General features: G+C 41.7%; 1 protein-coding gene across 1 annotated transcript; it reads left to right on the plus strand.

The window, feature by feature from the left end:
* The first annotated feature begins 27 nt into the window (after positions 1-27).
* LOC139460985 (uncharacterized) lies at positions 28-12,528 on the plus strand. Its single transcript, XM_071242447.1, has 7 exons — positions 28-152; positions 2,694-2,917; positions 8,068-8,128; positions 8,605-8,777; positions 10,740-10,888; positions 11,404-11,465; positions 12,388-12,528. Exons 2-6 carry the CDS (start codon positions 2,704-2,706, stop codon positions 11,446-11,448), a joined length of 642 nt encoding a protein of 213 aa, XP_071098548.1. The 5' UTR covers positions 28-152; positions 2,694-2,703; the 3' UTR covers positions 11,449-11,465; positions 12,388-12,528.
* Positions 12,529-18,054: the final 5,526 nt, after the last annotated feature.

Consider the following 18,054-nt stretch of genomic DNA (forward strand, 5'->3'; position numbering starts at 1 on the left):
GTGCCAAAAGGTTATCTTTTTCAACGACTAACATCTGAGTCACACTGTTGGTTCCACTGCGCATCGCATGTTCACCAAATGTTGTTTTCCCAACCAACAGAGCTATAAATTGCGTGCCAACTCAGAGAGAATCTAAGGCAGGTTTTAAACATGTAAGTATAATGTTAGTAGATCATGTTTAAGTGCTGCTCTCACCAATAGAGGATTCCGGGGTAGAATTAGTCTTCAGCAACCCATACTTGTCGTAAAAAGCGACTAACGGGATCGGGTGGTCAGGCTCGCTGACTTGGTTGATGCATGACATCGATCCTAATTGCGTGGATCGATGTTCATGATATTAATCACTGGATTGTCTGGTCCAGACTCGATTATTTTCAGACCACCGTCCTATAGCTGGAATATTGCTGAGTGCGGCGTTAAGCAACAAACCAACCAAACCACCACCAATAGTGACATAGACATTGGATGTTCATAGGACATAATACTCAATTATGTTTTCCAAACTTCAAACAATTTTCTACGTTTTTATTTACTGTTTATGTTTAAATTGTAACTAAATAGCCATTCAACACTCGGTCTTTATGCGAGTCAACTACATAAGAAAGTGAGTACAGGCTTCACTACATTCATTAGAAATAATATATGTGCAAATTGTTTGATAAGCATTACTTAGAATTGTTGTTTTTTAGAAGTTGACGGTCGCCTCCGTGGTCTAGTGGTAGAGCGTCCGCCCGGAGAGCGGAAGGTCCGGGGTTCCATCCCCGGCCGCGTCAGACCAAAAGACGTTCAAAGATGGTACTTGTTGTTACCCTGTCTGGCGCTCGGCATTAAGGGGCTAAAACAAGGACTGGTCGGCTCGGAGTCAGTATACTGTGTCTGAGTGGGGTATTCATGTTAAACTTCGGCATGGTATCTCAGTGGGCTATCACTATAAATCGGCATCAGTCCGGACTAGTACAAGCAGCCACACACACATAAACACACATACGTGCATGCACGTCGCTATATAAGTGCAATAATCTTGGACGCGACGTTAAACCCAATTTCACCTCACCTAGAAGTTGACGGATGACAAGGTAGACACAATTTATGGATAACAATTTCTTTAATACTGTAAAGGCCACCTTTCGGTAGAGATCCTTATCCTGGGACATTGGTACAGAATAGATACTGTAGGATGAGGATTAACAGTAGAGGATTAACAGTAACAACAATTGCATGCATGAGTGGGATAACATCAGTGAGTAATGAAAACAGAACTCATTAAGCAATAATCACCACACCAATGCATACTTTTCCTGTTTAAGTGGCTTCATGTCTCATCGGGATGCACGGGTGGCCCAGTCGTCTAAGGCGCCGAGATTCGCTGTGCAGAGTCGCGTCCCTTGGGCACGCCAGAAACCTATGATTGTGGGTTCGAATCCCGGTTCGCCCGGATTATGTTTCTAGGTTTGTCAGCACCATACCCGTGCTCGTGGGTTTCACCGAAGTGGTAAACGTCAGAGACCTGCATCAGTTCGGGCTTTCCTCCCACATTAAGCTGACACGCCGTGATATAACTGGAATACTGTTAAAAGCGGCGTTAAACCCAACTCACTCACTCACTCACTCATGTCTCATCGGTTTCAACCTCTGTGTTCTTTGTCCAGCGTGTTGTGAGTATTATCCTTCTGTTGTCATTACCTACTCATGTTATCCCACTCATGCATGCAATTGTTGTTACTGTTAATCCTCTACTGTTAATCCTCCACCTAGTGTATATTTTCTGTACAATGTTCCTCATTCAGTCTTGCTTGGCAACGGTATAAGGATCTATACCGAAACGTCGCCTTTACAGTATTAAAGAAGTTGTTATCCATAAATTGTTTCAACTTTGTAATATATATGCAATTCCTTCAAAGACGTCAAAGATGGATATAATGTCGTTTCACGAACACAAACGTCACGGGCAAGGGAAGAAGTATATTAAGTTACATTAACACAGCGACCTTTGTGGATTCGGTCCGGTCGTAAACGGTTATCAAATGGATCGGTGGTCAGTCACGGTGAGGTCCGTGAAGATCCGGGGTAGAATAGGTCTTCAGCAACCCATGCTTGCCTTAAAAAGGCAACTAAGCTTGTCGAACGAGGCGACAAACGAGACCGGGTGGTCAGGCTCGCTGACTTGGTTGATGCATGTCATCGTATCCCAATTGCGTGGATCGATGATCATGATATCAATCACTGGATTGTCTGATTATGTACAGACCTCCTTCAGATCACTGGATTGTCTGGTCCAGATTCGATTATTTACAGACAGCCGTCGTATTGATGGAATATTGCTGCGTTAAACATCACACAAACAAACAAATCTTTAGAAAATAGGGGGCACGGGTGGCCCAGTCGTCTAAGGCGCTGCGATTCGCTGTGCAGAGTCGCGTCCCTTGGGTACGCCAGAAACCTATGATTGTGGGTTCGAATCCCGGTTCGCCCCAATTATGTTTCTAGGTTTGTCAGCACCATACCCGTCCTCGTGGGTTTCACCGAATTGTTTAACGTCTGGAACCTGCATCACTTCGGGCTTTCCTCCCACATTAAGCTGACACGCCGTGATATAACTGGAATATTGTTAAAAGCGGCGTTAAACCCACTCACTCACTCACTTTAGAAAATATTTTGTGATAGTGTTTCTAACTTTGTAACATATTTTACAGCCTCTTCACGATGAAGGCTGCAGGTATCTTCACACTGTTTCTGCTTGTGTCGTCTATCCATGGAAACGGCTTCACGGATTTCTTTAAGAACGTTGGTAACAAGCTCGGGTCGTTCTTCACCACTGTCGGCCACAGCCTGCTTCACCAACTTGACACCACAGGGGTGGACCTGCTCAACGCGGGAGTATCGGCTGGCAAGCAGTTGGTATCGCAAGGCCTTCAGGGTGAGAGCTCCACGACAGAACTCCCACTCCACTACAGAACTACCACTCCACTACAGAACTACCACTCCACGACAGAACTACCACTCCACTACAGAACTATCGCTCAACTACAGGACTACCACTCCACTACAAAACTATCATTCCACTACAGAACTTTCACTCCACGACAGAACTACCACTCCACTACAGAACCATCACTCCACTACAGAACCATCACTCCATGACAGAACTACCACTCCACTACAGAACTACCACTCCACTACAGAACTACCACTCCACTACAGAACCATCAATCCAAGACCGAACAATCACTCCATAACAGAACTACCACTCCACTACAGAACTATCACTCCACTACAGAACTATCCCTCCAAGACCGAACTATCCCTCAAGATCGAACCATCCCTCCAAGACCGAACTATCACTCCAAGATAGAACCATCAATCCAAGACCGAACAATCATTCCATGACAGAACTATCACTCTAAGACCGAACAATCACTCCAAGACCGAACTATCCCTCCACTACAGAACCATCACTCCATTACAGAACTACCACTCCACTACAGAACTACCACTCCACTACAGAACTATCACTCCACTACAGAACCATCACTCAATGACATAACTATCACTCCATTACACAACTACCACTCCACTACAGAACTACCACTCCACTACAGAACTACCACTCCACTACAGAACCATCACACCATGACAGATGTATCACTCCATGACAGAACTACCACTCCAAGACCGAACAATCACTCCATGACAGAACTATCACTTCATGACAGAACTACCACTCCAAGACCAACAATCACTCCACGACAGAACTATCACTCCACGACATAACTACCACTTCACTACAGAACTACCACTCCACTACAGAACTACCACTCCACTACAGAACTACCACTCCACTACAGAACCATCACTCCATGACAGAACTATCACTCCATGACAGAACTACCACTCCAAGACCGAACAATCACTCCATGACGGAACTATCACTCAATGACAGAACTACCACTCCAAGACCAACAATCACTCCACGACAGAACTATCACTCCAAGACCGAACTATCACTCCATGATCGAACTATCACTCTAAGACCGATCTATCACTCCAAGATCGAACTATCAATCCAAGACCGAACTATCACTCCTAGATCGAACCATCAATCCAAGACCAAACAATCACTCCACGACAGAACTATCACTCCAAGACCGAACTATCACTCCTAGATCGAACCATCAATCCAAGACCGAACAATCACTCCATGACAGAACTATCACTCCACTACCAAACTATCACTCCATGACAGAACAATCATTCCATGACAGAACTATCACTCCAAGACCGAACTATCACTCCTAGATCGAACTATCAATCCAAGACCGAACAATCACTCCATGACAGAACTATCACTCCACTACCAAACTATAATTCCAAGACCGAACTATCCCTCCAAGATCGAACTGTCCCTCCAAGATCGAACTATCACTCCAATATCGAACTATCATTCCAAAACCGAACTATCCCTCCAAGACCGAACTATCCCTCCAAGATCGAACTATCTCTCCAATATCGAACTATCCCCGCAAAACCGAACTATCCCTCCAAGACCGAACTATCCCTCCAAGGTCGAACCATCCCTCCAAAACCGAACTATCACTCCAAGATGGAACCATCAATCCAAGACCGAACAATCATTCCATGACAGAACTATCACTCTAAGACCGAACAATCACTCCAAGATGGAACCACCAATCCAAGACCGAACAATCAGTCCAAGACCGAACAATCACTCCATGACATAACTATCACTCCACTACCGAACTATCCGTCCAAGACCGAACTATCCCTCAAGATCGAACCATCCCTCCAAGACCGAACTATCAGTCCAAGATGGAACCATCAATCCAAGACCGAACAATCATTCCATGACAGAACTATCACTCTAAGACCGAACAATCACTCCAAGACCGAACTATCCCTCCACGACAGAACTATCACTCCAAGACCGAACAATCACTCCATGACATAACTATCACTCCATGACAGAACTACCACTCCATGACAGAACAACCACTCCAAGACCGAAGCATCAATCCAAGACCGAACAATCACTCCATGACAGAACTACCACTCCACGACAGAACAATCACTCCACGACAGAACTATCACTCCACGACAGAACTATCGCTCAAAGACCGAACCATCAATCCAGGGCCGAACCATCAATCCAAGACCGAACAATCATAGGTCAATCACTACATAACCTAATTATTACAGGTCGACAATATAATCACAGCATGTCAAAACAATCACATGTCAAATCATTTCACGAAACCACATTCACTACACGACAACACAACCACGGGTCAATGACTCCACTACAGAGCGACCACTTCACCACAGAAAAATCACCATGACAGACCAATCACTTCACTGCAATCAACTCCACAATCAACTCAGTCAGTGGGTCAGTGCATGTAATGTCATGACGTTACTTGCCATCCACCAGGTTCAAATGAACGTTTATTGTTGACACACTTGTATTCACACACGAAATTGTCTGAGCTGTTACAGGTCGAGTTTTAACCCCTTGACAGTGTTCGCGGGAAGGTGAAATGTCAACATTAGTTGATTAGTGTGTAGGACTTTGGCCCATACACAGGAAATGCAATTGAATTTATATATAGTTGGAAAATTTCCAATACAATTCTGGCAAATTAACTTTACGTAGTTCAATATAATGTTTGCAAATCAATACGAAATTATAGTCATCTTCAGACATATTGCCAACAGGACTCATACGTAAACATGATTCAATAGATTGCCATCTACCCGTTCTGTCGTAAAGGTAAAACATTACATCTTAATTTAAAAAACCCAAACTGCTTTACTTTTGTAAATACTCAAATATCTTTCAGGTGCAAACAGTGTACTTTATACATCACATATCGGGTACTATTGTTGAGTGTTGACATCCAGTTTTGATGAACTTCATCTTAAATACCCCAATGAAAGCTATATTGTCCCCAACAGACTGGTTTAACCGCACAAATCCCAAACTATGCGAAAATAAAAAGTTACGAACAGATGCTACCCAAGTAATATGACCAATGTTGGCGAAATACATCAACACGTTATATACTTTTCTTGGGATACGTCTTTCTGCATTCTGGTTAATTTTAACCAATACTTCATAATACGGACCTGCGCATTGACATAAAGCGGGTAGCGAAAACATTCACCGAGGACAATGGCATTTGGCGTTTGTTTTCCTACCTTTAAAAAAACCTGTTACATGCCAAAATAGGGACTCCTTCTAATTGATCATACTTCTGGTAAACCCATATTTCTGACCCATATAAATGTATTGGAAATACCCGTGTATCAAATATTTTAAAATATATTTTTGGATAAACCATTCCTATTTTAATCAAATTTATATTTATTTCCATCAAAGCTCGATTTCCACGATTTGCTAAATCTTGAAAGTTGAAGAAAATATTACACCCAAGTACTTATGACTGTTAACTATGGGCAGGGGGATGTCTTTGTATGTCCATTTCTCCTTGGAAGATAGAATGCCTCCCCTTTTCCTTTTCATCCCTACGTTTGATTTTTGTATGTCAACTTATAATCCCCGTGTATCTGAAACACCCTAATGATGTTAAGCTGGGTCTGTAATCCCGCAATAGATTCTGAGACAAGGATGACATCATCTGCAAATAACAGTAACAGAATTTCATAAATATCTGGTAATAATTGTATGCCATGTTTACCATGTTCATGTATAACTTTTGATAGTTCTCCTATAAATAGAGAAAATAGCAAAGGGCAAAGTATACAACCTTGGCGTTCATCATTTGGATAGTCAAAGAAATCGGCATATGAGGAAGCTTGTCTGACACAAGATTTAACAGAATCTGATAACATTTTTCCACCCAGGCCATTACATTGCAAACAATACCATATTTATTTTGTCCTTTAGTTCTGCCCAAGCGGAAAGTCTGTTATTAAGAACACCCGTATATATCTTGCTTATAACACTTAATAATGAACTTCGCCTGTAGTTGTCTGGAATCTTCGTATCTCCCTTCTTATGTACCGGTAGTATAATAGACTGGATCCAAACTGAAGGAAATATACCAGAGTTGACGATCCTATTAAAAAGCCAAAAAAAAATTGGCATAAAACTGTCTGATGTACATTTTAAGATTTCAATCATACGATTTAAATGCAGATAGCTTATATTGACAGAATGTTCCCATGATCATCAATAGTCTTGAAATTATGTTTCTGGTATTAGTTCCACGGCACGTTTGAACAGTGATTAATAGAAAACACCACAACACTAAATTATTTCCTGAACCATATGGGAGCACGGATGGTCCAGCCGTCTAAAGCACAACAATTGAGGTTCGAATCCCAAATTCGCCCCGATTATGTTTCTGGGCTTGTCAGCAGAATATCCGAGCTCGTGGGTTTCACCAAAGTGGTAAACGTCCTGAGACCTGCGTCACTTCAGGCTTTCTTCCCACATCAACGCCGTGATACTGTTGGAAGACTGTTGTTCAAAGCGACCTTAAACTCAATTCACTCACTCACTCCCATTAACGACTTACTATCAGATGGTGCTTTTCTGTACAAGTATTCTCCATAAACAACATCCTTTGTGACAATCGGAAATAAATACGTCTTGCAGTTGATTGATTGATTGTTGATTAATGCCGCACTCAGCAATATTCCGGCTATATGATGGCGGTCTGTAAATAATCGATTCTGGACCAAACAATCCAGTGATTGATATCATGAGCATCGATCCATGCAATTGGGATCGATGACATGCATCAACCAAGTCAGCCAGCCTGACCACCCAATCCCGTTAGTCGCCTCTTACGACAAGCATAGTCGCCTTTTACGTCAATCATGGTACGCAATTGGGATACGATGACATGCTTCAACCAAGTCAGCGAGCCTGACCACCCCTTCCCCTTAGTCGCCTCTTACGACAAGCATAGTCACCCTTTACAGCAAGCATGGGTTGCTGAAGAGCGAATTAGCTGTTGGATAGGGCAGTATATATGGACTGGCGTGTTTCACAAAAGTTAATCATTCGGTTTCGATCTTTTACAGCTTTGGCTCTGAACACTGCAAATGCACTCCAGAACAGAAACAACTCTAAACGAGCTCTCAGGTAAGTATTCACACATCATTCATGCTATAGAGTTTTGAATGTTGCCCCATAAGGACGAGCGAAACGTCCCAAGTATTTTGGAGGGTTCAGTAGATATACAGGAATCAGTGAGTGAGTGGGTGAGTTAATGCTTTACTTCACATCGGCAACATTTCAGCCATATCGTGACGATCAATACACGATGACCCCGAAGTGATTCCGTATTAGCTTCGTTTGTTTGTTATTGTTTAATGCCGCACTCAGCAATATTCCAGCTATATGACGGCTGTCTGTAAATAATCGAGTCTGGACCAGACAATCCAGTGATTGACATCATGAGCATCGATCAACGCTATTGGGATCGACGACATGCATCAACGAAGTCAGCGAGCCTGACCACCCGATCCCGTTAGTCACCTTTTACGGCAAGCATGGGTGGCTGAAGATCTATTCTACCCCGGATCTTCACGAAATAGCATTTATTGTTTAACTTACAGCCCCGAGTTTCAACGTCTCGAGGCAGACATACACGGAGTTATTGATAAGGCTGGAGATGATCTGAAACGTGTGATTACCTGGGCTGAAGGTAGAGTCAGTGGCATCCTTGTACAGGGTGTTAAAGGAACCATAACACCGGACGAGGCTCTCACAAAACTGAAGAGTATTGTAGGTACGTATACAGATATGTCATAAAGCTATGAGTGAGTGAGTTTCGTTTTACGCGGCTTTTGGCAATATTCCAGCAATATCACGGCGGGGGACACCAGAAATGGGCTTCACACATTGTACCCATGTCGGGAATCGAACCCGGGTCGTCGGCGTGACGAGCTAACGCTTTAACCACTAGGCTCCCCGACCGCCCAATGCAATAGTAGACTTGGGAGTTCGTTGCGAGACGTTCTTGTTAGACTGAGGCACTCAAAATGGGGTAAACGTTGGAGGGAAGCGGTTCTCAATGGTATTTGTAGACGGTTCACCCTTCCGCGAAAACCTGTTATCACTACTTTTTGATAACGATTTGAAAATAAAAGCGACACAGTCGTTTCAACAACAATATACAAATCTCCATTGCACACTTCCGACTATATCACAGAACATATGCTTAAGAAAGTATACACCCATGTTGGAAGGTGGTTAAAAATTGGTATTCGACGGTGATGTATTTTACGAAAGCCTATTGGGGTCAAATTGAAATATGGAAAAGATACGAAAAGAAATTCGTTATAACGGGAAAAAAGATTCGTTATTACGAAAAGAAATTCATTATTACGAACAAAAGATTCGTTATTACGGAATACGGAAAAAAGAGTCGTTATTCTGAAAAAGGATTCGATATAACGAAATTATTTCCGTAATAACGAATCTTTTTCCGTTATAACTAATTTATTTTCGTAATAACGAATCTTTTTCCCGTAATAACGAATTTCTTTTCGTGTCTTTTCAAGATTTCAATTTTGACCCCAATAGGCTTTCGTAGTGTTTGATAACAGTATCATTGTTGTGTTTTGGACCTTAGGTTTTTGAGTGTTTCGGTGACTGTTTTTAACCTTGTAATGTTTGGATAACTAAAAGTCAAGTGAGTTTATATCCTGGCATCCTTGTCTGGCATCAAGCGTAATCTGCGTAACCATCTCAGAAACCACTGGAAACTTCACATGCTTGTTCGAGCTTCTTGAACAAATACAGGTGTCATCAATGGAAACAATGGTGACACGTGAATTTGTCCCAGGAGTTTGAATCTGATGTGTAAATACTTGGTTACAATGTTCGAAAATACTGTAAATTCAGTTGGTGTGTCGGGATCAACATATGTGTTTCGTTTTGAAAAAAGCCTCTTGTGGCCACTTCTTAAAATTTGCCTTCATGCTTTTACATTATTTCAAAATGCAGTTGTCTTTTCTCTGAGGGGCGTTCGGGTAGCCTAGTGGTTAACGCGTTCGCTCGTCACGCCGACGACCCGGCTTCGATTCCCGACATGGGTACAATGTGTGAAACCCATTACTGGTGTCCCCCACCCCTGTATGGTTGTCCTTATGGTCACATCATATTTGTTCAAATCATGAGGATGTTTGAGGAAAATGTGTGACTGTTGTTCTATCTTATCAGCTACTATGTAGGATACAAAATGTTGTTTCACATGATATAAGGAGAAAGGCTGTAGGTGTTTTAGTACAGGTTGATGCGGTAGTTGAATATGTGGTGGATCAGGACAATGGTGGATATTTCATGTTCTTAATAAACGTTATGATTGATCGGTTGGTTGGTTTGTTGTTTAACGCCGCACTCAGCAATATTCCAGCTATATGACGGCGGTCTGTAAATTACCCAGTCTGGACCAGACAATCCAGTAATTTACATCATGCGCATCGATCCACGCAATTGGGATACGATGACATGCATCAACCAAGTCAGCGAGTCTGACCGCCCGATCCCGTGAGTCGCCTCTTTCGACAAGCATAGTCACCTTTTACGGCATGCATGGGTTGCTGAAGAACTATTCTATCCCGGATCTTCACGGGTTCTATTAATAACAATACTGACAGCAACTTATATTAAGATGCTGATTTTGTAAGAGTAAACAATGTATCCAGGTGAGCTACAGTTCCATGACACTATATCTGTACATTGCTAGGTATGCACAATACGGCGGCCGGTGCTTTCGAGAAACTGGTTCTGGAAGGAGTTGAGGGTTTGACAAGTTCCATGCGGAAGGACCACAAAAGCTTTTTGTCTGCACCATTCAAGGCCCACTTGGAGTCTCTCACTCGTAGCATCACTGAGGTGAGTGTGGTTATCAGAATCAGCTTCATGGTTAAACATAAATCATTCCGAAATTACTTGGAGTTATTTTGGAATGTCTAATTCCCAAGTTATATATATATCCATATTTCGGTAACAGGTCGTGTATAGTTACGTAATGATCACTAATGTTTTTTCGTTTTGTTTGTTTTTAACGCCGCACTTAGCCATCCTCCAGCTATATGTCGGCGGTCTGTAAATTATCGAGTCACCTTCCGGTGATTGAAAACATGAGCATCAATCCAAGTAATTGGGATCGATGACATGCACCAACCAAGTCAGCGACCATGGGTTGCTGAAGACCTATTCTTCTAACCCGGATCGATGCTCATGATGTCAATCACTGGATAGTCTGGTCCAGACTCGATTATTTACAGGCCGCCGTCATATAGCTGGAATATTGCTGAGTGCAGCGTTAAACAACATTGTTTGGTTTGATTAATATTCTATTAATAGTAAGCCAGTGCCTTCACTTATTCAAGTTGTATTTGTTTCAGCATATGCTAAGCATAATGAAGTCCTTCGAGCAGCAGCAAGTGTAAACAAATCAAACAGTGAGGTGTGAGGAACTCGACAGTTAAACTTTATGCTTGCAATCTCATTAAAATCAGATCTTAGTTCTCGCTACCGCTAAACTAAGATCTGAGGACATCCAATTACGGGTCACGTCAGACCGACCTTGCGCGAACTTCCACCGACCAATGGAATGACCAATCAGAAGGCAGCCTTCTTGTGCTTTACGGCACTAGTTTCAAATTGGCGACTACGCTTCGAAATATATTTTAACAAATTCTCGATTACAAATTTGAAACCTGAACAAACGATCATTCTGTAATGGCTAATAGATGGTCTACATTGTATGGATTCAGGCGTTAAACCCGTGACTATCGTTCGGAATACCCAATATTAAAGTTTTCGAGGTTGCATGATTAGAAATCACATTCCGACTGTCACTTTTATAATCTGGTAAGTGACGCTCTGATTGGTCGGATGAAAGGTCGTTCTGACGTGACCCGTAATGGGATGTCTTGATCTTTGTTTAGCGGTAGCGAGAACTAAGGTCTGATTTTAATGAGATTGTTTATGCTTGTTACTTGGAGATTGTGACACCGTCACTATTGTGAGGCATAGCCGAACATCAGGTATGAGTTTTCAGGGAAATTAATTACAAGCCAAATTCACTCATATGCAACAGATACATGATGTTCCTCAACAGTTTTCACTAATCTGTGAAATTTGCTGCACCGATTTATGCAAGCTGTTCTTTTCATACTTCGTCTATAGGAAAATGTTCCTTTGGTTCAAATCTACCAATCATATGTTCCTTCTAGAACAGAAATCAGAGTGTTTTTCCGTCCACGGTGCAATTTGTCTCCACTCAATTTGTTCTTTTTAACCGTTATAATCGTTTTATTTCACTGTAGTGGAATAAAAATCGTCAGTGCAAGAGAATAACCAGCCTACATTTTCTCTCGAAACAGATTCCACTTGGCGTCGCATTAACAAGAACATCCGGGATCCTCGAGGCCGCTATAGTAAAATGTTCTTTTCCTCATCACAAGGCAATATCAAATTTTATAAATGAATGACTATTAATTTGAATAAAAGATAGCGACATTTTGCTTGAGCGTTTAGAACTCTACTTACCGCCTCGCATATACAAGCGTTCAGTCACATCCACAGGTAACAACCTGTGTCATGAACCAAAAATAGGATTTAATCGTATGGCGGTCTGTAAATAATCGAGTCTGGACCAGACAATCCAGTGATTGACAACATGCGCATCGATCCACGCAATATTGGGATACGATGACATGCAACAACCACGTCAGCGAGCCTGACCACCCGATCCTGTTAAGCCCCTATCTCACATACACGATTGAAGAAATTGCGAGGCCCGTGAAGACGCCGGGGTAGAATAGGTCTTCAGCAACCCATACTTGCCGTAAAGGTACCTATGCTTGTCGTAAAAGGCGACTAACGGGATCGGGTTGTCCAGACTCGATCATTTACAGACCGCCGTCATATAGCTGGAATATTGCTGAGGGCGGCGTTAAACAACAAACAAACCATACCTAAGAAATTGCGAACACAATTTAAGAAAAGAAAAATCGTGTTGATTCGTGCTCGACCTTGTGGTTTATGCTAATTTCTTAACCAAACACGACCCTCATACGACCCAAGAACGACACTCATACGACCCTCATACGACCTTCATACGACTGAACACGACACTCATACGACCGTCATAAGATATTCAAACGATACAACACAATTTAACCTCATTTAACACGACCCCAATACGACCAAACACGACTGTCATACGACGCCAATACGACTTAACACGAATCAACACAACCGCCATACGATTAAACCCGAATCATTACGATGTCCACACGACTATTAAAATAAACACGATCTCCATACGACTGAGCAAGACCTTCATATGACATAATTTTGTTTATTTTGGTCACGTGGGTCATGTAGTATATAAGCTGCATTGCAACAGCATTTCTGTGTCAGTCTTCACCATGTTCAACAACGAACAAGACCCGCAAGAAGCAGCTTTGGAGGAGGAGGAAGTACTTCTGGTAGCTATGGCTTTGATGGTGAGGGGTAGGAGGCAGCGTTGGCGTCGCAGAATGAGGAACAGGAAGAGATTCTGGATTCGACCATGGTTGTTGAGGAGACCTCTGTATGGGCAGTATGAACACCATATGCAAGAACTGTATCGTGAAGATGTGATTACATTTACCAACGTCTTGCGTGTCACTCCAGAGATGTTCATGGAACTAGTAGAAAGTAGGCGTATGGGAGTCGTGTTGAATAGTGTCAAAACGTATGAAGGTCGTATGAGTTTCCTCCAACGCTCCCCAACACGACTGAACGCGACTGAACACGATCTCCATACGACTGAACACGATCTTCACACGATTGAACACGACTGTCATACGACCTTCTTACGACTGTTCAGCTCGGCTTAAATCGTGTTCTAATTTTTTGCAAAAATTTATAACACGATTTAAGCCGAGCTGAGACCTCCACACGACCGCGCGCGACCGACCACGACTTAACACGAATGAGTGCGCTACCTTCATACGTCCTAACACGATTTAAGGAAAAACGTTAAATCGTGTTCATTCGTGTTCAGATTTGTGAATGTGAGATAGGGGCTTTAGTCAACTCTTACGACAAGCATAGTCGCCTTTTAAGGCAAGCATGGGCTGCTATTCTAACCCGGATCTGACATACGTCAGTATGATTAATGGCCCTTTCAGCAAATGATTAAAAGGTGCCTGCTTAATTCAAATGAGCATCTGTATTAACCACTGGACTCAATCATGTATCTGCTGAAACCAAATAGTTTGCCTTTTATTTCGTCACAGTATGATTGTGGTAGACACACTGTGTTTTTAATGCATGGTACCTTTACACCACATTTTGAAAATAATATCTGGAACCAAGGGTAAATTTGACGCCAGAAAAAACAACAAGTAATATAGTGAGTGAGTGGTTTTACACCGCTTTTAGCAATATTCCAGGAGTACGGCGGACAGGTAATATACCTCTAAAACTAGTAGAATAGCTATGAAACCACAGACCGCCTCCTTTGTTCGGCCCGGAGAGCGGAAGATCATGGGTTCGATCTCAGGCCGCGTCATATAAAAATATCCTACATGGCGCTCGGCTCAAGGACTGGTCGGCTCGGAGTCAGTGTACTGTGTCTGAGTTGGATATGCATGTTATGCATGCGGCATGGTATCTCAGTGTGCTAGCACCGGACATTATTCCGGACTAGCACACACACACACACACACACACACACACACACACACACACAGAGGGATACCCATGAATTAATGTATCTCCTGTTTACAACACCAAGGGGCAACATGAAAGTTCAAGGAAGGGTAACTGTAAGTGCCATGTCAAAATGTGTGACTGTTGTTCTATCTTATCAGCTACTATGTAGGATACAAAATGTTGTTTCACATGATATAAGGAGAAAGGCTGTAGGTGTTTTAGTACAGGTTGATGCGGTAGTTGAATATGTGGTGCATCAGGACAATGATGGATATTTCATGTTCTTAATAAACGTTATGATTGATCGGTTGGTTGGTTTGTTGTTTAACGCCGCACTCAGCAATATTCCAGCTATATGACTGCGGTCTGTAAATAATCGAGTCTGGACCAGACAATCCAGTGATTGACATCATGAGCATCGATCTACGCAATTGGGATGCAATGACATGCAACAACAAAGTCAGCGAGCCTGATCACCCGATCCCGTTAGTCGCCTTTTACGGCAAGCATAGTCGCCTATTAGGTCTTCAGCAACCCGTGCTTGCCTTAAAAGGTGACTATGCTTGTCGTAAAAGCATGCTGACATGGTTGATGCTTGTCATCGATCCCAATTGCGTGGATCGATGCTAATGATATCAGTCACTGGATTGTCTGGTACAGACTCGATAATTTACAGACCGCCGTCTGGAATATTGGTGAGTGAGCCGTTAAACAACAAACCAACCAAACCAGCCTTTCACGGCAAGCATGGGTTCCTGAAGATCTATTCTACCCCGAATCTTCACGGGTCGTATGTATAAGAGAGAGAAGAGAGAGTGTATCTAAATGTCATTCAATGACTTAACAGTATGTAAAGTCGCCAAGTATTGAACTCCTACAAACCTTCACTCAATATTACAGCATTTTGCAACTAAACGAATTTGGGATACAAAGTTTCTGATAGTTAAGACACTAAGCACACATGAATGACAATGCTAAATTATGTAGGTCAAAAGAAATAATACATCGATGTTTACTGGTGGCTGAAATGAAAAAAGAAAAACAAATGATTATTTGTCATTCGAATGAAGTTGTTTTCGAAACAGGCACTGTGATTGTGTTTTGGACGTTAAGTTTGTAGTGTTTCAGCGACTGTTTTCAGCCAATAAAGATTTTGATAACTTTTGTAATTATTGGGTCAAATCAAATTTTCAAGTGCATACTTTCTTTTGCCCGACAATTTACAGCTGTGGTGTCAATGTCATTAGTTTTATGTGGGAATCATCATGCGTATGACAGGCACAAAATTACCATAATTGAAAGTGGTTTTAAGTTGCATATGTCTGTTACGAATTTATTTGACGTATACATTCTGATAATTCTGATCCTATTAAAATTTAGGATCATGCGAATACCACTTTTATTACTAAAGTTGGTTGATTGTCTGGTACAGACTCGATTATTTTACAGACCGCCGTCATATAGCTGAAATATTGCTGAGTGCGGCGTTAAATAACAAACAAACAGACAAACTTGGTCAGTTTATCGGGTACGTAGATTTATCTACAGGTGCAACAATTAAGACACTTACTCCTGTCCTATTTACTTTGAGGAATCTTCAGTATTATGGAGAACGTCTGTGTATAAGTTATTCTCAAGGCATGATAAATTATATCTCAGTATGGCATCACTCTCATTTGAGCACAAGAAGAATGAAACGAAGAAGTTATCGAGGTGATGTTATCACACTGATACCATAGTCACAGATAACTAACTTTATCATATAATGGGTAGGTTTCTCGACAGGATAAAGCCAACGGATAAAAACGATATCCGTTGGGGTCATATGCGGATAGAGATGCAAATATCAAAGGTCAAGTAGGACTACTTTCACTGTTTATAAACAAACATGGCGTCGCCCTCGTCATTCGGCGATCGAGTCAGAATTAACCATCGGGAATCTGGATAAACTACAGGGATAATTGCTATCATTATCCAAAGAACAGTCTAATATACTGAAAATCAGTGTCTAACTGTGACGTAGCTAAGGCATTTTATAAGTTTTGGCAACTTCGGAGATATAAATTTCGAAACAATTTTGCGAGGGCACGAGGCCGAGCCAAGCGGGATCAGTAGCCATATCTGTGCTTGTAGACCTCTGCGGCTTGAAACCTTCTCCCCAAATTAAAATAGTTGGATTTGGCCGAAATATGTTTGAATTGTTACCTTGTTTCGTTTTGTCGCCGTGTGTACATCTGACTACACTTCTTAACGTTATGACAGAACAGAGCGACTGTCAAAAACATCTGACTGTGGCCGTCACGTCTCATAGACTAGGTTTAGAGTAGTTTCCCTTTGACAAAGGGCAGTTACTCTAGCGAACAGACCGATGGATTGCCGCGAAAGGCAATTTAAAACAACTGTTGTTTTGCGTATATGTTGCTTCGCCACTGTATAAGAAACAGATTTTAGTTGGAACTATACTGGCTACTGTCACTGTCCGACTGACACATCACTTACCCTGTGACGTAATAAATATTAATGCGCGCATTCCAGGAGTGAGTTAGTGAGTGAGTTAAGTTTTAAGTCACATCGGCAATATTTCAGCCATATCGTGACTAGCAATGGTTAAGTATAATTCATAGATTGAAGCTTATGTAAAAACCTGTCAACGAGGGACAGTAAAATGACTAGATATATCACAGAAATAAATGTAAAACTAGTATTTAATCATAAAATCAATAGCACTATACAAAACATGACAGTATAAAAACGGGCTATAGATCGCCAGCAACTGAAGGTAGACCACCATGCTAGGGTCCATGGGGACTTACAGTACTTTTGCTACCTGTATGGACCCCAGCAGGATTTACACCATCCCTTCAGTGGTTGGCGATTATTGTCAATTTAGCCGAATTAAAAGAACATATATCCTGCAATTAAAACCATGGTAGTAATAAATACACTGTGAATGCCGTGGACTTACGTACCATCTCCGGGGGACAATTATTTTACACTACTTCAACCCCCTTCGAAGTACAGCCACTGACAATCTTAATTATCCAATTTATTCGACCAGTATTAAAAGATCATTTATTAATTACAAAACACATTTATCAAAATTTATGTACAAGTTCTATTTCTTTTAAAAAGTTAATTATTAAATGAGACGAAACATTATTAAAAAGATCCATTATTGAATTTGCACTGAAATATTTATCCCTTGTGATGGCAAAATCAACACAGTCAAGCAGGACATGCTTGACGGTGATTCTCTCATCACAAGGGATACAAAATGGAGGATCCTCACCCTTTAAAAGATATTCGTGTGTATACCTGCTATGGCCAATACGACATCGTCGCAT

Source organism: Haliotis cracherodii, unplaced genomic scaffold, assembly GCF_022045235.1.
Source record: "Haliotis cracherodii isolate W230 unplaced genomic scaffold, xgHalCrac1.p SCAF_14, whole genome shotgun sequence".
NCBI classification, from domain to species: domain Eukaryota; kingdom Metazoa; phylum Mollusca; class Gastropoda; order Lepetellida; family Haliotidae; genus Haliotis; species Haliotis cracherodii.

Excerpts from the sequence above, each read along its gene's own strand:
- LOC139460985 (XM_071242447.1), top strand. The coding sequence starts at position 2,704 with ATGAAGGCTGCAGGTATCTTCACACTGTTTCTGCTTGTGTCGTCTATC. Across the intron at positions 2,918-8,067 it reads GGTATCGCAAGGCCTTCAGG|CTTTGGCTCTGAACACTGCA; the intron begins GTGAGAGCTCCA and ends GATCTTTTACAG. Across the intron at positions 10,889-11,403 it reads TCACTCGTAGCATCACTGAG|CATATGCTAAGCATAATGAA; the intron begins GTGAGTGTGGTT and ends TATTTGTTTCAG.